This window comes from Anolis sagrei, chromosome 6, assembly GCF_037176765.1.
Source record: "Anolis sagrei isolate rAnoSag1 chromosome 6, rAnoSag1.mat, whole genome shotgun sequence".
Lineage (NCBI taxonomy): Eukaryota > Metazoa > Chordata > Lepidosauria > Squamata > Dactyloidae > Anolis > Anolis sagrei.
In genome coordinates this window covers 11358711-11385923 of record NC_090026.1, presented here as the reverse complement: position 1 = coordinate 11385923, position 27213 = coordinate 11358711, and the positions used below count along the sequence as shown (strand labels likewise).

The 27213-nt window shown below is 43.1% G+C and overlaps 1 protein-coding gene and 4 non-coding genes across 5 annotated transcripts; all 5 read right to left on the bottom strand.

The window, feature by feature from the left end:
- Positions 1-1378: 1378 nt before the first annotated feature.
- RANGRF (RAN guanine nucleotide release factor) lies at positions 1379-21541 on the bottom strand. The gene is made up of 6 exons (XM_067469770.1): positions 21377-21541; positions 17849-17948; positions 15160-15276; positions 6256-6403; positions 2539-2633; positions 1379-2034 (listed from the first exon to the last, which is right to left on the bottom strand). The coding sequence occupies exons 2-6, from the start codon at positions 17938-17940 to the stop codon at positions 1905-1907; spliced, it is 582 nt and encodes a 193-aa protein (XP_067325871.1). The 5' UTR covers positions 17941-17948; positions 21377-21541; the 3' UTR covers positions 1379-1904.
- On the bottom strand, positions 8597-8668 carry TRNAA-UGC (transfer RNA alanine (anticodon UGC)). The gene has a single exon. It is a non-coding gene; the product is annotated as a tRNA-Ala (tRNA).
- Positions 9080-9151, bottom strand: TRNAA-UGC (transfer RNA alanine (anticodon UGC)). Its single transcript has one exon. It is a non-coding gene; the product is annotated as a tRNA-Ala (tRNA).
- TRNAA-CGC (transfer RNA alanine (anticodon CGC)) lies at positions 10695-10766 on the bottom strand. Its single transcript has one exon. It is a non-coding gene; the product is annotated as a tRNA-Ala (tRNA).
- On the bottom strand, positions 12921-12992 carry TRNAA-UGC (transfer RNA alanine (anticodon UGC)). The gene has a single exon. It is a non-coding gene; the product is annotated as a tRNA-Ala (tRNA).
- Positions 21542-27213: the final 5672 nt, after the last annotated feature.

The following is a 27213-nucleotide window of genomic DNA, read 5'->3' as shown; positions in this document are numbered from 1 at the left end:
TTAACTCCTCTCTCTGGTCATCAAGGATCGCATTCTGTCTTACAAATCTTGGCAGGTTGATTGTAATTAAAGATACTTGCTGCTGCTTTTTGAAAACCGGCTCAACTTTGCATTTTTTGTGTTGTCAAAGGCTTTCATGGCTGGAATCGATGGGTTGCTGTGAGTTTTCTGGGTGTGTATGGCCATGTTCTGGAAGCATTCTTTCCTGACATTTTGCCTGCATCTATGGCAAGCATCCTCAGAGGCAATGAGGTGACCTCACTATCTCTGAGGATGCTTGCCACAGATGCAGGCGAAACGTCAGGAGAGAATGCCTCTAGAACATGGCCATATAGTCCGAAAAAACCTACAACAACCCAATAAAACTCTTTAGCTGTTTTGGTCTACCAGTTCCAAAAGTTTCGGTCTGAATGGCCAAAGCGCAAGACTGAGGCCAGTTGTAGTCCGTTATCAACTGGAAAGCCAAAGCTTCCCTACCACAAGTATTACAATGCCTCAGCTGCTTCTAGCTCTTGTTCCTCCTGAAGCATCCTCTCCTGACGTTTCGCCTACATCTATGGCAGGCAACCTCAGAGGTTGAGACCCCTCAATCTCTGAGGATGCCTGCCATAGATGTGGGTGAAACATCAGGAGAGAATGCTTCCAGAACATGGCCATACATGCCCGGAAAACTCACAGCAACCCTTTGCATTTTTGACTGCTCAATGTCCACTGGAAGCTAAACAAAGAATGACACTGGAGGAGCTACAGACCTCTAGAGCAGGAACGGGTAAACTTGGGCCCTCCCGGTATTTTGGACTTCAACTCCCACAATTCCTAACAGCCTCCGGCCCTTTCCTTTTCCCCCTCAGTCACTTAGCAAGGGGCCTGAGGCTGTTAGGAATTGTGGGAGTTGAAGTCCAAAACACTGGGAAGGCCCAAGTTTGTCCATGCCTGCTCTAGAGATGTTTTCTCTAGAATTTCTAGGTCTTCCAATGTGAATCAATGAACAAAGTGTGAAGTTGCGCTGGAGGATCTAGATCAGGCACGGGCAAATTCCTAAACAGCCAGTAGTTATCAGTCTTAATCAATGAACAAAGTGTGAAGTTGCGCTGGAGAATTTTTCCACTCCACGTCTTAATACATTCTCTAAATAATTCCTAATGGTCCCACATGCTCTTAATTATTATATCATTTTCTATTATATCTATATTACTCAATTTACAATTTGTTACTTCCATATTTAACACACGAACTATATAATTATACCAATTTGTCAGAGTCCACTTGGTTTTTATCTTTCCAACCCCTTACCAAAACAATCTGAGCATACATATTAATTTAATAATCACTCTTTCCTTTTGCATATTATACACTCCTGGTATCCTTAAGACTGATATTTCACATGTAATTTCTGTAGTTTATTGTAGAAAGTATATGTCTGGGGGAAAGGGCAGAAGATGGGAGCGGGGTATAAAAAGGAATTGTGGGAGTTGAAGTCCAAAACGCCTGGAGGGTCAAAGCTTGTCCATGCCTGGTCTAGAGATTCCTAGAGATAATATTTTAATCAAACCTGCAAATTGTGGAGGGCCAAGTGCAATTGCTGGGAGAATCAAGTGCAATTCACATTCCCTTTAGACAAACCATTCATTGTCATCCAACAGCAGGGAGGAGACTTAAAACCACTTTTGTCACGTGGGGTTGCCTTGAAATCATCATATAACAATGCAAATACCCTTTGGTATTCTGAGTCCACTTCTCTCTGGGTAGGAAAGTAAGACAGAGAGAGAAAAGCAGCAGCAAACGTAAGCATCAGATATTATGCCTGGCTGAGGATACCTTAAGAGAGTCTTAACCCAACAAGGGGGTTGTGCTTGCAGTAGAGATGGGCTGATGTTTGGAGTTCAGGGCAGCACAGACGTGTCCTAGCCAAAGATGCCAGGGTCGTGAAGCCGCAGGCTGCGTACAAAGGTGTGGAAATGCTCCACCGTCCACGGCGCTTGAGAAAAAGGAGGAGGGACCTCAGTTCCTTGGGCTGCGCTGCTGCTGAGCGGACTAAGAAAGGAAAAAGGCAGAATCAGAGTAAGGCACCAAATATTTTTGCACACACACTTCACTCCAGTTGGCCACAAAACACTGGTGCTTAGAGCTCACCCCCTACCAACCCCAGAGATCCCTCCGTTCTGAGGACCAAGATCTATTGGAAATTCCCAGTGTCAAGACCTTGCGTCTAACAGTAACCAGACGCAGAGCCTTCACAGCAGTGGCACCATCACTCTGGAATACTCTGCCACCTGAAGTCAGTGCCTTGCGGGACTTACCAGCTTTCCGCAGGGCATGTAAGACATACCTGTTTCGACAGGCTTTTAATGTTTGATATTGCTGTTTTTAAATAGATTTTAGCCATTCTTGTAAGCCGCTCTGAACCCCAGGGGAGTGGCGGCATATAAGTTCAAATAATAAATAAATAAATGATGACATTTTGTGGTTAGAAAGTAAGCATTGTGTGGAAGAGGCCTGTATTAAGATACCCCAAACTCTGCTTTAAGGTATACGTACTGAATCCGTGTGGGATCGTTGAAGGTGAGAAGCAGGTCCGTTCCATATTGAGGGAGGCGCAGCAATGCCAGGTGCAGGGTGACTTCATTTTTGGCCTGGGAGCAGAAAGGGAACAAAGTGAAACTCTTGCAGACACCTGTCCTTTTCCAACCAGTGGAGAACATAAAATGCTCCAAAGTTTCCACTGGCAGTACTATTCCTTCCTTCAATCTAGAAACTACTAATACTACTACTACTACTACTACTAATAATAATAATAATAATAATAATAATAATAATAATACACAATCCAGAGCAGAAAAACACAATCCAGAGCAGACGAGAAAACTGGCAAAGGAAGGCTCTCCAGTGACAGTTCCTGGGAAAAATTGAGAGCCAAATTAACAAAGAAAGAACATGGCTGTGTCTCACAAATGGAACTTTGAAAAAGGAGACAAAGGAGGGCCTGATTCTGGCAGCCCAAGAACAAGCCATTTGAACCAATGCCATCAAAGCCAGAATTGAAAAGTCGATGACAGATCCCAAATGTAGACTGTGCAAGGAAGCAGATGAAACAATAGATCGCACCCTCAGCTGCTGCAAGAAGATCGCACAGAGAAACTACAAGCAGAGGCATAACACCGTTGCTCAAATGATTCATTGGAACTGTGCCACAAATACCATCTGCCTACAACAAAGAACTGGGGGATCACAAGTCTGAAAAAGTTGCAGAAAATGAACACATCAAGCTACTCTGGGACCTCCAAATTCAGACAGAATTTTGAAGCACAATACTCCTGACCTCACAATTGTGTTAAAAAATGAAGTATGGATTGCCGATGTTGCAATCCCAGGTGACAGCAGGATTGAAGAGAAACAACTGGAAAAGCTGACACGATATGAGGATTTAAAGATCAAACTGCAAAGACTCTGGCACAAGCCAGTCAAGATGGCCCCAGTGGTGATCGGAACACTGGGTGCAGTGCCTAAAGACCTTGGCCTGCACTTAAACACAATCGGCACTGACAAAATTATCATCTGCCAGCTGCAAAAGGTCACCTTACTGGGATCTGCATGCATTATTCGCTGATACATCACACAGTCCTAGACACTTGGGAAGTGTCCAACGTGTGATCCAATACAACAGCCAGCAGAGTGTCTGCTGTGGACTCATCTTGTTGTGTTTCAAATAATAACAACAACAACAACAACAACAACATTACACTTTATTTCTATTCTGTTTTATCTCCCTGGAGGGACTCAGAGAGGATTACAGTTTTACACATATAAGCCAAACATTCAGTGCCTGTTTTTACACAGTAAACAACGACATACAAGACAGAGGTAGAGTCCTTCCCCTTCCATCTATGGTGTCTGGAGGCGATGCTCAACTCTGGTCATTGGGAAGTGCTCTTGTTCCATTTTTCCATGCTGAGGAGCCTGTTGTCCATAGACTTCTCCGATAGTGTTGCTCTCATGTCTACATTTGGCACCCTTTTACCTCACCAAGACAGTACCTATTGATCTACTCTCATTACATACTTTCGAACTGCAAGGTAGGCAGAAGTTAGAGCTGACAGCTAGAAGCTCACCCCGACTTGCGGCTTCAAACTGCTAACGCTCCGGTCAGCAGATTTCCTGCACTATACTCCTATCAATGCAGCCTAGAATCACAATGGCTTTTTTAGCTGCTGCATCACATTGTTGGCTCATGTTCAGTTTGTAAGACTCCTAGATTCATAGAATCATAGAGTTGGAAAAGATCTCACGGGCCATCTAGTCCAACCCACTGCCAAGAAGCAGGAAAATTGCATTCAAAGCACCCCCGACAGATGGCCATCCAGCATCTGTTTAAAAGCCTCCAAAGAAGGAGCCTCCACCACACTCTGGGACAGAGAGTTCCAGTGCTGAACAGCTCTCACAGTCAGGAAGTTCTTCCTCATATTCAGGTGGAATCTCCTTATTTGTAGTTTGAAGCCATTGTTCCATTGCGTCATAGTCTCCAGGGCAGCAGAAAACAAGTTTTCTCCCTCCTCCCTATGACTTAGAATCATAGAATCATAGAATCAAAGAGTTGGAAGAGACCTCATGGGCCATCCAGTCCAACCCCCTGCCAAGAAGCAGGAATATTGCATTCAAATCACCCCTGACAAATGGCCATCCAGCCTCTGCTTAAAAGCTTCCAAAGAAGGAGCCTCCACCACACTCCGGGGCAGAGAGTTCCACTGCTGAACGGCTCTCACAGTCAGGAAGTTCTTCCTAATGTTCAGATGGAATCTCCTCCCTTGTAGTTTGAAGCCATTGTTCCGCGTCCTAGTCTCCAAGGAAGCAGAAAACAAGCTTGCTCCCTGTGGCTTCCTCTCACATATTTATCTCCTCTCACATATTTATCTCATATTTATCTCACTTCCTGTCACATATTTATACACGGCTATCATGTCTCCTCTCAGCCTTCTCTTCTTAAGGCAAAACATGCCCAGCTCTTTAAGCTGCTCCTCATAGGGCTTGTTCTCCATACCCTTGATCATTTTAGTCACGCTTCCACTAGTCTTATTGTCAAGCTAGGAGTCACCCATCCTATATTTGTGTATTTCATTTTGTCTTCCGTTATTTCTCCCCACTGAAATCATATGGGCTAGAACTCCCTTTTTTTCTTATTACAAGGATGTGTATGTTGTTAGTCGATTTACAGCAACCCTATGAATTTCATAGGGATTTTCATAGACAAGGAAAATTAGGGAGGTAGTTCCTCTGGACACATAGCCTGGTTTTGACTGAGGTTGTCATTCAAGTACTAACTTGCTTAGCCTCTGTATCTTTGGCAATGATTTAGCCTTTCCCTCACCTATAAGCAATACTTAAACTGACTTGAATCCAGATGTGAAAATTAAAACCCCAACACTGATAGAGATGTGATCCACACTGGGCATGCATATTCAGCAGCAGAGTAGCAAAGTGAAAGGGTAGATGTCTTCACTGTGTCTGGTTGTAATCCCCAGGATATTCTTTTTAGTACCCACTTTTGGCTTGATAGTCAAGTAGTACTTCTTGTAAGCCAGAGTGCGGTCCAGGGTAACTCTCAGATATTTTGGTGTGCTGTAATGCTCCAGTGGGATTTCTTCCCAGGTAATCCTCAGAGCTCAAGATACTTGCCTATTCTTAAAGTGAAAAGCACACGTCTGTGTTTTAGATGGATTAGGAATCAGTTGGTTTCCCCTGTAATAGGCAGTAAGAGCACCTACAACTTCAGAGAGCTTCTGCTCAACTACTTCAAACCTCCCTTAAATCAAGAAATAGCTTTTGAAGATCTACAGAGATACTCGCAGGAACACCTCAGCAAGCAAGAGTCCAAAAGTGGCAGGCTAAAAACCAGAACCTCAATCCATGATTGATACCGAATGAGAGACTCCCTCCTGGGCACACAGAAGACTGGGTGACTTGGAAGGCGCTGAACAGACTGTCCTCTGGCACCACAAGATGCAGAGCCAACCTTAAGAAATGGGGCCACAAAGTCGAGTCCACGACATGCGACTGTGGAGGAGAGCAAACCACAGACTACCTACTACAATGCAGTCTGAGTCTTGCCACATGTACAATGGAGGACCTGCTCCTGGTGACACCAGAGGCACTCCAAGTGGCCAGATACTGGTCAAAGGACACTTAGTATAATGCCAAGTTATTTACTTTGTTTTTGTTTTTAAACACATTACAACTTCACAACAAGCCTTGATAACCCACCTCTTCATTAAATTTTGCGACCAGCTGGCGGGCGGTGAGCTGCCAGGCGCTGCTGCAGCCTTCTAGAGCTAAGAGTTGAGGCAGAAACTGTTCTTGGTTCAAGATCTCAGTGGTGGAAGAAGAATCTGCCAAGTCCTCAAAGTGGTACCTGGTGGAGATAAGGATGGAGAAGTTAGGCTGGAAAAAAAAGGAGCAAACATCACACCTCTCAATCGTGGAAAGAGACTGAAAGAGGGAGAGCAGAAGAGTTGGTCTACATATCCCAGAATCTACCTAGTCCCAGAGTTCCTGACCTGGTGAACAAGGGCACTAGCTACACAGTCAGATTTTCATAATTTGAACCATAATTGAAATCAGGGCTTCATGAACTTTTCCACTTGGGAATCCTTTTAGCCTGAGAAATGTTTACATGATCCTGGGTCTTTCTGTCTGTCTGTCTATCTATAAATCCTCTGTTCATTTTGAGTGACATCATAACTCAAAATCCGCTAGACCAGTGGTTCTCTACCTTTCTAATGCCGCGACCCCTTAATACAGGTCCTCATGTTGTGGTGATCCCCAACCATAACGTTATTTTTGTTGCTACTTTATAATAGTAATTTTGCTACTGTTATGAATCGTAATGTAAATATCTGATATGCAGGATGTATTTTCATTCCCTGGACCAAATTTGACACAAAGACCCAATATGCCCAAATTTGAATACTGGTGGGGTTGGGGGTGATTGATTTTGTTATTTGGTAGTGCTGGAGTTGCTGGGATTTATAGTTCACCTAAAATCAAAGAGCCTTCTGAACTCCACCAATGATGGAATTGAATCAAACTTGGCACACAGAATTCCCATGACTAAGAGAAAATACCGGGAAGGTCTGGTGGACACTGACCTTGAGTTTTTGGAGCTGTAGTTCACTTACATCCAGAGAACACTGTGGACTCAAGCAATGATGGATCTGGATCAAACTTGGCACAAATACTCAAAATACCCAAATGTGAACACTGGTCGAGTTTGGATAAAATAGACCTTGCCATTTGGGAGTTGTAATTGTTGGGATTTATAGTTCACCCACAATGAAATAGCATTTCCACACAAACTTTCCACACAGAACCCCCACGACCAACAGAAAATACTATGTTTTCTGATGGTATTTGGCAACCCCTCTAATACCCCCTCACAACCCCCACAGGGTTCCCGACCCCCAGGTTGAGAAGCACTGCCATAGAATGTTGACCTTGAGTTTTTGGAGTTGTAGTTCACCTACATCCAGAGAACACTGTGGACTCAAGCAATTATGGATCTGGATCAAACTTGGCACAAATACTCAATATGCCCAAATGTGAACACTGGTAAAGTTTGGAGAAAATACACCTTGCCATTTGGGAGTTGTAGTTGTTGGGATTTATAGTTCACCCACAATGAAATAGCATTTCCACACAAACTTTCCACACAGAACCCCCATGACCAACAGAAAATACTATGTTTTCTGATGGTCTTTGGCGACCCCTCTGACACCCCCTCGCGACCCCCACAGGGGTCCCGACCTCCAGGTTGAGAAACACTGCGCTAAACGAACTGCCGCCACATTTGGCCACAAGACACCTACTAACCCAAGGAGTGACCATCACTCAAAAATATTGATTTTGTCATTTGGGAGTCATTTTGTCATTTGGGAGAACTCCCACAACCAACAGAAAACCCCTGTGCCGGCAGGACTGAAGTCCGACAGGTCGCAGGTTCTAATCTGGGGAGAGGCGGATGAGCTCCCTCCATCAACTCCAGCTCCTCATGCGGGGACATGAGAGAAGCCTCCCACAAGGATGATAAAAACGTCAAATGATCCGGGCGTCTCCTGGGCAATGTCCTTGCAGACGGCCAATTCTCTCACACCAGAAGCGACTTGCAGTTTCTCAAGTCGCTCTTGACACGACCAAAAAAAAAAAATCACATCATGAGGAACTGTATTAAGGGTTGCAGCATAACCACAGGTGTAGGCTGTGAAGTCTTTTTAGAAACCTGAAAAATCAATTTCTGAGTTGTTGTAGGTTTTTTTTTGGGCTATATGGCAATGGTCTAGAAGCATTCTCTCCTGACGTTTCGCCTGCATCTATGGCAAGCATCCTCAGAGGTAGTGAGGTAATTTCTGAGTTATTTCCTGCTTCAAAAAAGGCCTCTGCTGGGCTTAAAGCAAAGGGGAAGGGAGAGCTAAAATGTGATTAAATGTGTGTGTATTGGGAAAGAGGGACTTTTCCTCCATCATAACAACAGAAGGATCAGAAAGATGTGTAAGAGACAAACGCTGCAGGGCTGGGTTGCATGGAATGTAAACCAATTGTCATTAAAAAGTGGAGATACTGGGGATCGAACCCAGGACCTCATACATGCAAAGCATGCGCTCTACCACTGAGCTATATCCCCTCTTGTTCACACTGATGCCTCCAGGCGGTAATCGAATTTTAATGCCACTTTGAAGCACCCTTTTACCTCCAGTTCAATGAGAAAATCTTTGTTTTTAAGCTGCAGATTACATCAAAGAAATCCTAGAAAAGGATTACTATCAGCAACATGATGCATAGAGAGCAATGGCCTTGCTTTAAAGAAAAACAATACTTCCTGGAAGGTTTCAAGGGATTTTTTATATTGTAAGAAGGCCTATACTCCCTTTTTTAAAAATGGTAGGAAAATACTGTAATAATATTAACTGCAAGACAGGGTTATATACACACAAGTCCAAATGCCACAACTTGCCATCTCTGGTGTGTGTGGCATTTTGAGCTACTTCACATTTCTAGCCTTTGTCCTTTGCCTGCAGGGCAGAGTTTTAAAAGGTGGAGATGCTGGGGATCGAACCCAGGGCCTCATACATGCAAAGCATGCGCTCTACCACTGAGCTACATCCCCTTGCTCTGGAAAGCCAACCTACCCACTCATTGATCAGACATCTAATGGTATTTTGGAGTAATCTAATTTTGGAGTAACGGCTTCATGGAGCATAGTTGGATGAACTTCCAAATTAACAGACACAGAGGGAAGCAGGATCAATATATTATGCATTTTTGCATGAATTATACAAATAAATCATAACTCCTATGTTTGATAAATAAAGCAAAGTCCATTGTGTTGTCAAAAGTTTTCATGGACGGAATCACTGGGTTGCGGTGAGTTTTCCGGGCTGTATGGCCATGTTCCAGAAGCATGCCGTCCTGACGTTTTGCCCACATCTATAGCAGGTTGTGAGGTCTGTTGGAAACTAGGGAACTGGGGTTTATATATCTGTGGAATGTCTGGGGTGGGTGAGCGAACTCATGTTGGCTTGGGGCAAGTGTGAATGTTGTAATTGGCCACCTTGGTTAGAATTGAATGACCTTGCAGCTTCAAAGCCCGACTGGTTGCTGCCTGGGGGCATCCTTTGTTGGGAGGTGTTACCTGACCCTGATTGATTCTTGTTTGGAATTTCCCTGGGTTTTTTTAGTGTTGCTGGCAGCAACCAGCCAGGCTTTGAAGTTGCAAGGCAATTAATTAAGTAATTAATTAATTACGACACTTATATACCGTCCCTCTCAGCTCAAGGGCGACTCAGTGCAGTTAACAATAGGCAACAATTTGATGCCAAAACAGTTACAACAATTAAAACAATCATAAATACTATTAAAACACTAACAGCAATATAAAAACCCATACAAAGCATTAAAAACATTATCAAAGCGTCTCCATATCAAATCATTGTCCAGTTGCGTCATCAGTGGTCAATAATATCGTATTTGGGAAGGCCTGCTCACCTTTCACCTTTGTTCGAAAGGTCAGGAGGGAGGGGGGGCCAATCATATCTCTTTAGGCAGAGCATTCCACAGTCGAGGGGCTACCGCTGAGAAGGCCCTGTCTCTCGTTCCCACCAGACACATCTGTGAGGAAGGCAGATGCCAATCAAGGTTGCCAACTGTCTGGAATTCCCCTGCTTTTTTTTTGGTGTTGCTGACAGCAACCAGCCAGGCTTTGAAACTGCAAGACCACTAAATGCTAATCAAGGTGGCCAATTGATAATATTCTCACTTGCCTCAAGCAGACAAGAGTTCTTTCTCTCACCCTGGACATTCCAGATATAGAAACCTCGCTTGCCTAATTTCTAACAGACCTCACGACCTTTGAGGATACCTGCTACTGATGTGGGCAAAACGTCAGGAGAGAATGCTTCTGGAACATGGCCATAGAGCCTGGAAAACTCACAGCAACTCAAAGCAAAGTCTATTTGGGGGGCGTTTTGATCCAATTTTGATCCCCTTTAAATTAATAACCCACCTATGGATAGGTTAAGAGTGAGAAAAATGTTCTTGTGCATATTGGGTGTGGAAAAGTGTCAAAACAAAATAGCCAAAATATTTTAGTATGTTCCAGTCAAGTCTTTTCTACCAAAAATTATCATTCCTCATGGTCAAGAAAAAAATTCTGGAGATGCTGGGGATTGAACCCAGGACCTCATACATGCGAAGCATGCGCTCTACCACTGAGCTACATCCCCTTCCTGCTTCCTTTTTCCTTCTTTCTCATCTTGCTGCCAAATGACCCATTCCTGATGTGTCTACCTCAATTTATTAGCATATTGTGGCCTCTATCTGAACTAGAAACCAAATCCAAATTTTAGATTAAATTGAAACAAGAATCCTAGGTTTATTTATCACTTCTTAAAAGGAGAAAATGAAGTGAATTGATGCTTAGGTTGGATCTACCCTCTAAGGGCCCTTCCATACAGCCTTATATACCAGAATATTAAGGTGAAATATCCCACAATATCTGCTTTGAACTGTGTTATCTGAGTCCACACTGCCATATATTCCAGTTCAAAGCAGATAATGTGGGATTTTATTCAGCTGAATGGAAGGGGCCTCAGGCAGCAATTCCCAACTCCAGACATTTGGGACTTCAGCTCCCAGAAGCCCCTCCTAACTTGGTCAACTGTCAGGAATTTTGGGAGCTGAAGTCCCAAATACCTGGAGGACAAAAGCAAGTGAACCATTGCCCTTAGAGAAACAATGAGCTACTGCCAGGAGTCTTGGGCTGCATCGACACTGTTGAATTAATGCAGTTTGTCACCATTTTAACTGCCATGGCTCAGTGCTATGGGATTGTGGGAGTTGCAGTTTTGCAAAGTCTTCAGCACAGCATTTCTCAACCAGGGTTTGGGACCCCTGGGGAGGTTGCAAGGAGGGTGTTAGAAGGGTCGCCAAAGACCATCAGAAAACACAGTATTTTCTGTTGGTCATGGGGGGTTCTGTGTGGGAAGTTTAGCCCAATTCTATCGCTGGTGAGGTTCAGAATGCTCTTTGATTGTGGGTGAACTATAAATTCCAGCATCTACAACTCCCAAATGTTAAGGTCTATTTTCCCCAAACTCCACCAGTGTTCACATTTGGACAAATCAAGTATCTGTGCCAAGTTTGGTCCAGATCCATCATTGAGTCCTCAGTGCTTTCTGGATGTAGGTGAACTACAACTCCAAAACTCAAGGTCAATGCCCACCTAACTCTTCCAGTATTTTCTCTTGGGAGTTCTGTGTGCCAAGTTTGGTTCAACTCCATCGTGGGTGGAGTTCAGAATGCTCTTTGATTGTAGGTGACCTATACATCCCTGTAACTATAACTCCCAAATGACAAAATCAACACTACCACCCCCAATCCAATCAGTATTCAAATTTGGGCGTATCGGGTATTTATGTCAAATTTGGTCAAGTAAATGAAAACACATCCTGTATATCAGATATTTACATTACGATTCATAACATAAGCAAAATTACTTAGTTATGAAGTAGCAACATAAATAATTTTATGGTTGGTGGTCACCACAACATGAGGAACTGTATTAAAGGATTGCGGTATTACTAAGGTTGAGAACCACTGCTTTAGCACTTTCTACTGGTGTCTCAGCCAACTACGACTCCCAGGATTCCATAGCATTGAGCCACAGTAGTTACAATGGGATCAAATGGCATTAATTTGACAGTGTTGTATCCTTTGCAGAACTCTCAGTTCACATTTTTTCCCTTTAAAAACGGATCCAAGATGATCCCCAAAATGGGAATCAGGAGTGAGCAATTTCACCATGTTTGTGCCCCAAATTATTGCTATATAGGTCAACCAGAAGTCAAATCCTGACTGACTCCTTTGACAATATAGGCATTTCCAGACGGGGCAAATATTTAGCAAAATAGAGGCACTGGGACTCTAGACATCTCAAAAATTATGATAGTGCTATCCTGTACCTAACAGTGCACTGCATCTACCTGCCTAATGTTGTTAAATGGGAATATACCCATTGGGCTTGTCAAAATGGGCTTGTCAAAATGAAAACCTGAGAAGGCTCCTGTGCCTTTAAGAGTTGTGTAGAAGACATACTTTCAGCTGTTCTTGCATCTTACCTGGTTGTGTGACAGGCAACACCAGTTGAAATTCCCCTTCTTCTGCAAAATGCTTAAATGTTTAGTTTAGTGAGGCATCAGCCTTCTTGGGCAGAAAGGCTTAAGGACCATGCAAAACTACAATTCCTAGGATTTGATAGCAGTTACAGTGGTGTCAAACTACATTGATTCTACAGTGTATGGATCTCAGGTTGGCTCTGCTCATTTCTTGTCTTAATAATTTGTTAATAGAGATAAGAGTAGTCTTGTTTGTAAAAAAAGTGGAGATGCTGGGGATCGAACCCAGGACCTCATACATGCAAAGCATGCGCTCTACCACTGAGCTACATCCCCTCTGATGACAATGTTGTCTGTGCACATTCAGAAGAAGACCTACAAGCCACTCTAAACACCTTCGCAGAAGCATATGAGAAGCTCGGCCTCTCATTGAGCATCAAGAAAACCAAAGTGCTCTTCTAGGAGTCACAGCCAATCCCTCTCCAATGCCAGAAATACAGCTTAATGGTGTAACATTAGAAAACGTTGACCGCTACCTTGGCAGCCAGTTCTCCAAAAAGTCATCATTGACACTGAAACACAACATCGCTTGAGCTCTGCAAGTGCAGCATTCTTCTGAATGAAGCAGAGAGTGTTTGAGGACTGGGACATCCATAGAGAGACTAAGGTGCTTGTTTATAAAGCCATTGTCCTCCCAACCCTGCTATACGCCTGTGAAACATGGACTGTCTACAGACATCATACGCAACTCCTGGAACGATTCCATCAGCACTGCCTCCGAAAAATCCTGCAAATCTCCTGGGAAGACAGGCGGACAAATGTCAGCATGCTGGAAGAAGCAAAGACCACTAGCACTGAAGCGATGCTTCTCCGCCATCAACTTCGCTGGACTGGCCACATTATCCGAATGCCCAATCACTGCCTCCCAAAACAGTTACTCTACTCCGAACTCAAGAACGGAAAACAGAATGTTGGTGGACAGGAAAAGAGATTTAAAGATGGGCTTAAAGCCAACCTCAAAAACTGTGGCATAGACACTGAGAACTGGGAAGCCCTGGACCTGGAGGTCCGCTGTGACCAGCAGTGCTGAAGATTTGAAGAGGCATGAATGGAGGGTGAAAGGGAGAAACGTATCAAGAGGAAGGCACGTCAAGCCAACCCTGACCGTGACCACTTTCCATCTGGAAACCGATGTCCTCACTGCGGGAGAACATGCAGATCAAGAATAGGGCTCCATAGCCACCTATGGACCCACCGCCAAGACACTACACTTGGAGGACCATCATCCTCGGGCTACGAGGGATCGCCTAATTGAAAAAAAAATTGAAAATTGACATCTCCTCTGGAAAATAACTGATAAACTTCCCTTAACTCCTTCTGAAGAACTATATCAAGGTCACACATGCTATTGGATATTAACTCTTAGCCAACATAGCCCATGATTGGGGAAATATGGTATTTGTAGGCCTACCACATCTACAACACCACAGGTTGCCCATTCCTGAACTATAGGTACACATCAAAAGTAAATTTTTGGAAATGCCACTTTTTGTTGATAACAGCTTCCAGGATAGATCAACTCATGAATCCAAACGGTGCATCCACATTGTAGAATTAGTGCAGTTTGGCACTTCTTTTAACTGCGCAATACTATGGAATTCTGGGAGATGTCGCTTTTCAAAGTCTATAGCCTTCTCTGCCAAAAAGTGTTGGAGCCTCGGTGGCGCAATGGGTTGTGCCGACTGAACTGCTGACCTGAAGACCTGAAGGTCGGAAAATCCGCAAGACAGGGTGAGCTCCCATCTGTCAGCCCCAGCTTCCCATGTGGGGACATGAGAGAAGTTTCACACAGGATGGTAAGACATCCAGGCATCCCCTGGGCAAGACATGAGAGAAGTCTCACACAGGATGGTAAGACATCCAGGGCAACATCCTTGCAGACAGCCAATTCTCTCACACCAGAAGCGACTCCAATTTGTTTCTGACACGGAAAAAAAAACCAAACTACAACTCCTAGGATTTCATAGCAATAAGCCAAAAAGTGTTGTAAAACTGCATTAATTTTACCATACAGATGTGATTGGTGCAATAAATAAAAAGGTCTCTCTGACCATGTGAAGACTTGACTTTTCTCTCTCTCTCAATGAGCCAGAGTTAAGATTAATGGGCAAGGGCTGAATATATGTATATTTCTTTTTTTTTTATTTAATTGCGTATATCAAATCTTTCTCCCTACATGGGACCCAAAACAGTTTGCAACCATTAAAATTATTTTTAAAAGATAGCGTTCAAAGATACAAAAAATACAGTGAATATATCTAATTAAAAGGACTAATAATAATATTTTTATTTCTTACCCGGCTGCCCCCAAGACAGGGCACAACACAGATAAAAACAACCAGTTAATTAAAAAGTCTAAATGAAAAAGTCTGGATCCCTGACAAACTATAAAAACCAGCTCCAGTCTGTTTAGTTCCAAAGGGACATGCTTTCCATCACTTACCTGGCAGCGTTTTCATCTGGCACACCTGCCTGATATTCTAGTAGTTCTATAATGATGCTTTGGTCTGTACTTGGATGAACAAAGACTTCTTGGTTATCAGGTACCTGCCGCATCTCACTGCAAAGGAAATAAATGATTGGGAAGAGGGAATCTGGCAGAGCAGAATAGACATATTTGTGAGGGGTGAGTCTAACATGGGTAGGAATCATGTGACTAGATGGACTACAATACCCATTATTCCTCACTGATGGGAATGGTAGTCCCAAAAAATCAGATGTTCATCACCAGAAAAAATCTGGTGTTCATCACAACCATTCAGATTTTTTGGGACTGCAATTCCTAGCAGTCAGCATAAGGAGTGGGGAACAATAATGGGAATTGTAGTACATAGTGTCATTTTTTTCGTGTCAGAAGCAACTTGAGACACTGGTATGAGAGAATTGGCTGTCTACAAGGATGTTGGCCAGAGAATGCCTGGATGTTTTACCATCCTGTGAGAGGTTTCTCTCATGTCCTTGCATGAGAAGCTAGAGCTGACAGACGAGAGCTCACCCTACTCCCCGAATTCAAACCGCCAACCCATTGCGCCACCAGGGGCCCCTTGTCATAATCCATCTGGTTTCATGATGAGGCCAGACTAATAACATTTAAAATTGAAAAACTCTACATCCTAATATTATTTCCTTGTAATTTTATTTCAAGTGACGCAAAATTTATGAAACCACTGTCAGAAGTTGGTCATAGAGTGATTCTGGAGAAATAATAATAATAATAATAATAATACTTTATTTGTACCCCACTACCATCTCCCCAAGGGACTTGGTGCGGCTTACATGAGGCCAAGCCCACAGCACATCAATAAACAAAGGCAATAACAAATAATCAATACAAACAATTAAAATAAAATAAAATAAAATAAATAAAACCCAAAAACAAATAATACACAATAAGCAATAAACAATAACAATAACAACATACAACATTTAAAAACCTTTGGCCGGGCCAAATGTAATAATTAAAATTTAAAATGCTGGACATGAACAAGGAGGTAAACTAGGATAGGGTTTTCAGAGAAAGATGAGGGCACGCAGACAATCCTAAATCAATATTAAAGTGCATTTGAGGACACACTTATCTTATTTGAGAAAACACTTATCTGGGCATCTCTAGGTCTTCCAATTACAATATTATTTGTGACAAAATGAAAAGCAATGCATAAATGTAACAGTATCCAAAAGTACCAGGCTCAGCTATCTCCACATGCAAAGCTCAACCAATCAGCTTAATGCATCTTATTTTGCAGTTGACACACACACACACTGATTTCTTACATGCTCTAATACTATTGATGTCAACATTTAAATTGATGTTTTTAACTCCACGTTTTAACTGTCTCAATGTTGTTATGTTTTTATGATCTAATAGATAGTTATATGTTATGGTTGCTCTGTGTTAGCTTTTATATGTATGTGGGGCATTGAATTTTGCCATAAATATGTTGGAAACTGCTTTGAGTCCCCCTGAAGGGAGAAAAGCAGTATACAAGTGAAGTAAATAAAAACAGATACTATGATCAACTTCCTTTCCTGGAGATCCTGCCTTCCTAAATCCAAGGACTGTGGAGGGCCAACTGTATTACTTTGGGTGCATGATTGATCTTATTTTAACTGTTAAATAATTCATTTGTATAACTTGATATGCATGCTTTAAATTATTCATTTTATTGTAAGCACTGTTGAGATCCACCCCTGTGCCGGCAGGACTGAAGACTGACAGGTCCCAGGTTCGAATCCAGGGAGAGGCGGATGAGCTCCCTCTATCAGCTCCAGCTCCTCATGCGGGGACATGAGAGAAGCCTCCCACAAGGATGATAAAAATATCAAATCATCCAGGCGTCCCCTGGGCAACATCCTTGCAGACAGCCAATTCTCTCACACCAGAAGCGACTTGCAGTTTCTCAAGTCACTCCTGACACGACAAAAAAAGAAAAGAAAAGATCCTTGGATGTGTGTTGGGGGGAGGGGTACAATAAGTGCTTTAATTAAGGATTGGGTTGTGGCACAGCTGATTGAGAGTCAGCTGCATTAAAATCGCCACTGACCGAAAGGTCATGAGTTCAAAGCTAACCAGGTCAGAGTAAGCTCCCGACCATTTGTCTAGCTTGCTGTCCACCTTTGCAGCCCAAAAGAGTGTTGCATCTGTAAATGTAGGTACCACTTATACGGGGAGGCTAATTTAAATATTTTACGACGCCATAAAACTCTCCAGCAGCGTGCAAAAGAATGAGGAAGTACTCCATCAGTGTCACAAGTGGACGGTGAAGCAACAGCTCCCCCGGTGGTGGGAATTCAAGAAGCATGCACTCATGTGTGTCTGTCTATATATATTGTGTATCTATGGCACTGAATGTTTGCCATATATACGTGCATTGTGATCCGCCCTGAGTGCCCTGTGGGGTGAGAAGGGCGGAATATAAATACTGCCAATAAATAAATAAATAAATAAACAAATGCATGTATGTAATAGAAGGTACATATCTCATCCCAGATCAGAGGCGTGTACGGCAGATGTTAGGCAATCAATGGTGCTTGCATTCATACCCCAGTGTTGGGACTGCATGCAAATGTAACGTTGCCCAAGCAGGCCTAATTTTGCTATGAGAGGATGGCATGAAATAATGATTGGATACCTGACATCAATGCTGCCTGGGGGAAGGCAGGCAGAAAATGCTCCTCCAAAGAGTGGGTTCCCTTCCTGCTGCGGGTTTATTTCGTCGCCCATGGCTCTTCCTACAAGGAAAGCAAAAAGATGAACAATTTGTGGGTGGGGGAAACACATTTAAAGTACAGTATATCCAGAAGAGTACAGACCAAAATAAAGAGGGTAAAGGCAAGGAAAGCGAGCTTCAAAATACTAGTCGAAGCACTGCTGAATTTATTGTCGAAGGCTTTCATAGCTGGAATCACTGGGTTGTTGTAGGGTTTTTTTGGGCTGGTATGGCCATGTTCTAGAAGCATTCTCTCCTGACGTTTCGCCTGCATCTATGGCAGGCATCTTCAGAGGTTGTGAGGTCTGTTGGAAACTATGCAAGTAGGGTTTATATATCTGTGGCAAGTCCAGGATGGAAGAAAGAACTCTTGTCTGTCGGAGGTAGGTGTGAATGTTTCAATTGGACACCTTGATTAGCAAACAGAAATTAAGGAGTCTGGAATTCACTTCCCAGGGACATTAGACATGCCCCAACGTTGGCAGTCTTTAGAAGAAGCTTGAAAACGTGGTTGATCCAGTGTGCTTTCCCAGAATAAGGAGAACTCTCAGCGATATGCCCTCATAATTGCACTTCAGTACTGACTTAGGATGGATTGCGTTACCTCGTTTCTCTCTGAAAAATCCTAACCCAGTTACATTTTACCTGTTCACGTCAGCATATTCTCAATTTTAATCTATTACATTTGGCCCGGCCATTTTAAATATGTCATTATTGATTGTTGTTTTTGTTGTGATTTATATGATTTGTATTGTCGAAGGCTTTCATGGCCGGAATCACTCAGTTCTTGTGGGTTTTTTCGGGCTATATGGCCATGTTCTAGAGGCATTTCTCCTGACGTTTCGCCTGCATCTATGGCAAGCTTCCTCAGAGGTGAGGTCTGCTGGAGCTGGGAAAAAAGGGGTTTATATATCTGTGGAATGACCAGGGTGAGACAAAGGGCTTTTGTAAGTTGGGCTAGGTGTGGATCTTTTCAATTGACCACCTTGATTAGCATACAATGGGCTGACTGTGCCTGGAGCAAACTCTTAATGAAAGGTGCTTAGATGTCCCTGCCTGTTTTTCTCTCTGCTGTTTTGATTTTAGAATTTTTTAATACTGGTAGCCAGATTTTGTTCATTTTCATGGTTTCTTCCTTTCTGTTGAAATTGTCCACATGTTTGTGGATTTCAATGGCTTCTCTGTGTAGTCTGACATGGTGGTTGTGAGAGTGGTCCAGCATTTTTGTGTTCTCAAATAAAATGCTGTGTCCAGGTTGGTTCATCAGGTGCTCTGCTATGGCTGATTTCTCTGGTTGAAGTAGTCTGCAGTGCCTTTCATGTTCCTGGATTCTTGTTTGGGCAATGCTGCGTTTGGTGGTCCCTATGTAGACTTGTCCACAGCTGCATGGTACACGATAGACTCCTGCAGAGGTGAGAGGATCCCTCTTGTCCTTTGCTGAACGTAGCATTTGTTGGATTTTCTTGGTGGGTTTGTAGATTGTTTGTATGTTGTGTTTCCTCATCAGCTTCCCTCTGCGGTCAGTGGTTCCCTTGATGTATGGCAGGAACACTTTTCCTCTGGGTGGATCTTCATCTTGACTCTCGTGGCTTATATGATTTGTATTTTATTTATTGTTTATTAATGTTGTGTTATTGATGTCTGTTTGATGCACTTCGGGCTTGGCCTCATGTAAGCCGCACCGAATCCCTTGGGGAGATAGTAGCGGGGTACAAATAAAGTTTATTTATATTTATTTTATTTATTTAAGGAACATGAAAGGAACTAAAGGTAAATAAATATTTATTTATTTACTATATTTGTATACCGCCCTTCTCAGCCCTCAGGTGACTCAGGGCAGTTCACAAAGGCAATTATTCGATGCCCAAGAACATCATAAAACATTTAAAACATTACTACATAGTATAATACCAAACAAAAGTAATAAAAACATAAGCCATTTGCATCTCCTAATTAAAAAAACATTATCCATCTCGTTGTCCAGTCGTTCCAAGTTCCTATGACTTTTACATTGCATTTTCAAACGCTTGCTTGAACAGCCAGGTCTTGACTCTTTTCATAGAATCATAGAATCATAGAATCAAAGAGTTGGAAGAGACCTCATGGGCCATCCAGTCCAACCCTCTGCCAAGAAGCAGGAATATTGCATTCAAATCACCCCTGACAGATGGCCATCCAGCCTCTGCATAAAAGCTTCCAAAGAAGGAGCCTCCATCACACTCCGGGGCAGAGAGTTCCACTGCTGAACGGCTCTCACAGTCAGGAAGTTCTTCCTAATATTCAGATGGAATCTCCTTTTCTGGAAGGGCATTCCATAACCGAGGGGCCACCACTGAGAAGGTCCTGTCTCTCGCCCCCGCGTAACGTATTTGTGACACAGGCAGGATCGAGAACAGGGCCTCCCTGGACGATCTTAAAGTGCTAGCAGGTTCATAAGGGGAGATGCATTCGGATAAGGCGAGATGTCAGCCATAGCAGAGCACCTGATGAACCAACCTGGACACAGGAAATTATTTGAGAACACAAAAATGCTGGGCCACTCTCACAACCACCATGTCAGACTACACAGAGAAGCCATTGAAATCCACAAGCATGTGGACAACTTCAACAGAAAGGAGGAAACCATGGAAATGAACAAAATCTGGCTACCAGTATTAAAAAAACCTCTAAAGTTATAACAGTAAAGAACAAAACTCAAACACAGGGGAACTCCAGACAATAAACAATCAGGGACAGCTAATCACCTCTCAACAAAAGATTCTCCCAGGCAGTAACAAGCCAAACCTAAAAACTGTCGGGCCATCAAATGTTGTTGTTGTTATTATTATTATTATTAATATTATTATTAATATGTTAATCAAGGTGGCCAGTTGAAACATTCACACTTGCCTCCAACAGACATGAGTTCTTTCTCCCACCCTGGACTTTCCACAGATATATAAACCCAATTTTCCTAATTTTCAACAGACCTTACAACCTCTGAGGATGCCTACCACAGATGCAGGCGAAACATCAGGAGAGAATGCTACTAGAACATGGCCATACAGCCCAAAAAACCTACAACAACCCACTGCTGAATTTCTTAAGCACAAAACATAACAGAGTACCAAGTGCATCTACAGTAGAATGAAACCAGTCTGACACCACTTTAACTAACATGGCTTGATGCTGTGGAATCCTGGGAGTTGTAGTTTGGTGATGCACCAGCACTCTTTGGCAGAGAAGGCTCAAGATCTTGTTCAACTCCCGAGATTCCATAGCATTGAGCCATGGCAGTTAAAGTGGTATCAATCTGCATGAATTCTATAGTGTAGATGCACCCAAAAATCTGTACATTGGACCAGCATAAAACAAAGGTGCCACTGTCTCAGCCATTTATGAAATTTTTGGACAAGGGACGCTCAATCTATGCTACTATCCCAGCCTTCTGATTCAAATAAGTAGACTCACCTTTGGATTCAGGATTCCAACAAGGAGCGGCTACTTCCCCTTTAAATTGGAGTCCTGGAGATTATGGAGACAGATTGACCAATCAGAAACGAGCGTTCCTTTGTGAGCTCGCCGAACGTTCGCTCCGCAAAATTCGATTGCGATGGCGGCGGGGCAATCCTCTTGATTGACAGGCTTCCCGCCCAATCTCTTCCACGTTAGTAGCGAAAGGGATTCGCTCATAGGCTGACCTTAACGTCCCGCCTCCCTTAAACTATTGTGGATGACACGTGGAAGTGAGGGAATACTCTTTGGGGTGCACCTATTCCACATTGGAGAATTCATGCAGTTTGACTGCCATTTTAACTGGAATCCAGGGAGTTGTAGTTTTATAAGGGTGTTTAGCTTTCTCTTTGAAAGAGTGCTACTACCTCACCAAACTACAAATCCCAGCGTTCTGTAGCAGTTACAAGTGGTGTCAATCTGCATTAATTCTACAATGTAAATGCACCCTAAGAATAATTGTGGTCTAACACTTCTGAGGGTCCTTCCAGACAGGCCCTATATATATCCCAGGATTATATCCCAGACTTTCTGCTTTAAACTGGATTATATGAGTCCGCACTGCCAGATAATTTATTATTTATTTATTTGGGGTTCTTTTACCCCGCCCTTCTCACCCCGAAGGGGACTCAGGGCGGCTTACAAAAGCAAAGGCACAGTTTGATGCTTGCATCATAAAACAATCATACACAAAATCACATCAATTCACAATTGACAACAATTCATGCATTATAACCATAAAATCAGTAAAATCAATAAAAACTAAATACAAACCCAATTTCTCCTCATACATGGTCAGCGTTCGTCAACTCATAGATCTAGTTTTACGTTCCACTTCCTCAATCCTGCTGGTCTTACTCGCCTGATTGTCTGATTTAATTGCCAGAGTGCCCAAAGGCCTGGTCCCATAACCAAGTCTTCACCCTCCTCCTGAAGGAGAGGAGGGATGATGATGCCCTGATTTCCCCCGGGAGTGAGTTCCACAGGTGGGGGGCCACCACTGAGAAAGCCCTGCTCCTCATCCCCACCAGCCTCACTTGTGATAGCGGTGGGGTCGAGAGCAGGGCCTCCCCAGACGATCTCAGACTCCGGGGTGGGACGTAGAGGGAGATACGTTCAGACAGATACACTGGACCGGAACCGTATAGAGTTTTGTAGGTCAAAACCAGCACCTTGAATTGTGCTCGGAACTGAATCGGCAGCCAGTGGAGCTGGCACAGCAGGGGGGTGGTATGCTCCCTGTATGTCGCTCCGGTGAGCAATCTGGCTGCCGCTCGCTGGACTAGTTGAAGTTTCCGAACAGTCTTCAAGGGCAACCCCACGTAGAGAGCGTTGCAGTAGTCTATTCGGGATGTAATAAGAGCGTGGACCACCGTGGCCAGATCAGACTTCCCGAGGTAAGGGCGCAACTGGTGCACAAGTTTTAATTGCGCAAAAGCTCTCCCAGCCAGATAATCCGAGATAATCCGAGATAAACAAAAACCTGGGATCAGATCTAGAGAATATATATATTTAGGGCCTGTCTGGAAGGGCCCTGAGCATTTCCCTAGCGCTTAAATATGGAACAATAAACAATTATCTATGAAAAGATACTCTGCACATGCTCAGAAGCCTGATGTTCAGGATTCAAGTTCAAGAGTTTGTTTATTTATTTATTTGTGACATTTATATCCCGCCTGTGCCGTCACACCTGAGGTCTATAGATCTTAGTGAAAGATACATGGACGTGACATCTCTCCCCAGGGGATTGCTTCTTGCCCTCCTTTAGGAAAACTGGAACTCCCAAGGACCAAAAACACAGTAGATAACTCAAAATAGGTTTGATTGTTCACAAAGAGTTATCCCTTTAAGGCAATAAGCTGGAAGTTTCAAAGGGGTAAAGGAAAATATACATTACAGTCTCTGGTTGTCTTGGGTCCAAGGAGTTTTGCAGCTGGGAAGCTTTTCCAGGTCCCTCTTTCTCAATGGCTGTGAATATCGGAATAATCACAACCCCAATTCCAATGGCCTATATTTTGAAGGCACAAAGCCTTCCTCTGGTGCCAAAGAACTGGTTTGAAGGCGCTTGAGACTTCTCAGTGTCGTCCAGGTTGATCTGAACATGAAGCATAAGTCTCAAGGGTAAGAACCTCAGAAATGGTGCTGAGAGGTAACTTAATCAAGGGCTTCAGAGCCAAGTCTCTCTCTCACGTCCTTCTGATAGAAAGTTTGATGGTGGGATAGAAAAGGAAACACTTTCCTGCTCTCTAGGAAGAGGTGGGGTCAAACAATTGAACAGGAGGAGCAGTTCAACTGGAGCAAACAACAGCTATAAATAACCAATCAATCCAACTATACATTTACAGAGTAAAAAGGCAAAATCAGGCATGATACAACAGTTCAAGACCTGCAACTTACAGTTCTACATATAGGTGGCGCCACTTGCGCCTTCACACCGCCCTTCTCACCCTGAAGCAGCTTACAAGTTATATGTCAATGCAATATATTGTTAGGTGATCCCTTGTAGTCCGAATAGGATTGTCTTCCAAGATCAGTGGGTACATAGGTGACTGTGGAGCCCTATTCTTGACATGCATGTTCTCCCACAGTGAGGGCATTAGTTTCCAGGTGGAAGGGGTCCCAGTCGGGGTTGGCTTGACACGCCTTCCTCCTGGCACGTTTCTCTCTTTCGCCCTCCATTCGTGCCTCTTCAAATTCTACAGCACTGCTGGTCACAGCTGACCTCCAGCTGGAGCACTCAAGGGCCAGGGCTTCTCGGTTCTCAGTGTCTATGCCAGAGTTTTTAAGGTTGGCTTTGAGCCCATCTTTAAATCTCTTTTCCTGTCCACCAACATTCCGTTTTCCGTTCTTTGGAGTAGAGCAACTGCTTTGGAGATGGTGGTTTACTGCTTCCATGGAGATTAGGACAAGGAACAATGGCTTCAAACTGCAAGAAAGGAGATTCCATCTGAACATGAGGAAGAACTTCCTGACTGAGAGCCGTTCAGCAGTGGAACTCTCTGCCCTGGAGTGTGGTGGAGGCTCCTTCTTTGGAGGGTTTTAAACAGAGGCTGGATGGCCATCTGTCAGGGGTGATTTGAATGCAATATTCCTGCATCTTGGCAGGGGGTTGGACTGGATGGCCCACGAGGTCTCTTCCAACTCTTTGATTCTATGATTCTATGGTCGGGCATCCGGACAATGTGGCCGGTCCAGCGGAGTTGACAGCGGAGAACCATCTTTTCAGTGGTCTTTGCTTCTTCTAGCACGCTGACGTTTGTCCGCTTGTCTTCCCAAGAGATTTGCAGGACTTTTCGGAGGCAACGCTGATGGAATCATTTTAGGAGTTGCATGTGACGTATGTAGATAGTCCACGTCTTGCAGGCGTATAGCAGGGTTGGGAGGACAATAGCTTTATAAATAAGCGCCTTGGTCTCCCTACGGATGTCCCGGTCCTCAAACACTCTCTGCTTCATTCGAAAAAATGCTGCACTCGCAGAGCTCAGGTGGAGTTGTGTATCAGTGTCAATGTTGACTTTTGTGGAGAGGTGGCTGCCAAGGTAGTGGAAATGGTCAACATTTTCTAATGTTACACCATTAAGCTGGCATTGGAGAGGGATTGGCTGGTACCTGCTGAAAGAACACTTTGGTTTTCTCGATGTTCAATGACAGGCCGAGCTTCTCGTATGCTTCTGCGAAGGTGTTTAGAGTGGCTTGTAGGTCTTCAATATATTATATTATATTATATTATATTATATTATATTATATTAGGATAGCACAATATTAGTATTATATATTACTATATTGTACTATACTACTATACTGTAATATTTTAGTAACATTGCATGTAATATAAAACATATAATTATTATATCATATTACTATTATATTGTATTACATTATAATATTATTGAAATATAATATGTAAAAACAATATATTATATTATATTATTAGTTCAGCTCTGACATTGAAATAAGTTGGCTGGGGATGTATTTACAAAGAAGGATTAATGCAGTTTGACACTACTTGTAACTGCCATGGCTTAAGGCTATGGAATCCTGGGATTTGTGGTTTGGTGAGACACCAGGACTCCTCAGCAGAGAAGATAAAATACCTTGTAAAACCACTATTCCAAGAATCCCATAGCATTGAGGTATAGCAGTTAAGATAGTGGTTCTCAACCTTCCTAATTTTGCTACTGTTATGAATCGTTATGTAAGTATCTGATATGCAGGATGTATTTTAATTCTCTGGACCAAATTTGGCACAAATACCCGATACACCCAAATTTGAATACTGGTGGAGTTTGGGGAAAATAGAAAATAGACCTTGACATTTGGGAGTTGTAGTTGTTGGGATTTATAGTTAACCTATAATCAAATAACATTCTGAACTCCTGATACGCTCAAATTTGAATACTGCGGGGGGGGGGGGGGCATTGATTTGGTCATTTGGGAATTGTAGTTGCTGTGATTTATAGTTCACCTACAATCAAAGAGCATTCTGAACTCCACTAATGATGGAATTGAACCAAACTTGACACACAGAACTCCCATGATGAACAGAAAATACTGGAAGGGTTTGTTGGGATTGACCTTGAGTTTGGGAGTTGTAGTTCACCTACATCCAGAAAGCACTGTGGACTCAAACAATGATAGATCTGGACAAAACCTAGCATGAATGCTCAATATGCTCAAATGTGAACACTGGTGGAGTTTGGGGGAAAATAGACCTTGACATTTGGGAATTGTAGTTGCTGGGATTTATAGTTCACTTACAATCAAAGAGCATTCTGAACTCCACCAATGATAGAATTGGGCCAGACCTCCCACACAGAACCCCCATGACCAACAGAAAATACCTCAGGGGTCCCAACCCCTAGGTTGAGCTATCAAACTGCATTAATTTGACAGTATATATGCATCCCAAGCCAATGGAAAGTCCTAGGTAGATATGCCTTTGGTTCTGGATGAAAGAGGAAGCTCAATCTGATAGATTCCTGGTTGTTAAAGACATGCTGGCATGGGGTGGCTTTTCTATAATATATATTATTTGACTTGGTGTGCTATGATAAGAATGTCTTTTAATAAAAACACCGAAAACATCACTTTCCTAGCATCCAGTCTTCATCTCAGGTTCATCACATCCAATTGGACACTTATAAAACTAGGGCAAACTCAAGAGTCGCATCAAATCCCAGTCAACCTCAACTCTTTCTCTAATTGAGTGATTGGGGACAGGTGAGAATGCAACCTGGAAACAATAAAAGCAATTGGTAAAAGCCTTGCCTCTCTTGAAAATGGGAAGCAGGGGTGTGTAGGGACTTTTCGTTAGATTAACGGAATTATTTGAGAAACAAAGCCACTGGACGGGGCATGGGTTCCTTTCTCTTCGCAGGGTAAGTCTATTTGGGTTTTTTTTTCTCTTTGTTTATCACACCCTGAGAAGGCCATTAAATATTACTAGACTTAAAAGTGCTAATTGGAAGAATAAAATAGTATTTTCAAACATTAGGAAGAGCTTCCTGACCATAAGAGCTGTTCAACAGTGGAACTCTCTGCCTCAGAGTCTGGTGGAAACTCCCCCCTTGGAGGGTTTTAAACAGAGACTGGATGGCCATCTGTTGGGGGTGCTTTGATTGTGTATTTCGTGCATGGCAGGCGGTTGAGCTAGATGGCCCTCGTGATTTCTTCCAACCCTGATTCTATCCTGACACTTTTGAGTGCATTTCCACTGTACAATTAATGCAATTTGACACCACTTTAAATGCCATGTATCTGTGCTACAAGATCCTGGAAGTTGCAGTGTGCAAGGC

What these genes read in the sequence shown, in the direction of transcription:
- RANGRF (XM_067469770.1), bottom strand. Translation starts at nt 17,940, where the DNA reads ATGGGCGACGAAATAAACCCGCAGCAGGAAGGGAACCCACTCTTTGGA. An exon ending in CCAGATGAAAACGCTGCCAG is followed by an intron (nt 6,404 to 15,159) that starts GTAAGTGATGGA and finishes TATCTCCACCAG; the next exon opens with GTACCACTTTGAGGACTTGG. An exon ending in TCGCAAAATTTAATGAAGAG is followed by an intron (nt 2,634 to 6,255) that starts GTGGGTTATCAA and finishes TTCTGCTCCCAG; the next exon opens with GCCAAAAATGAAGTCACCCT.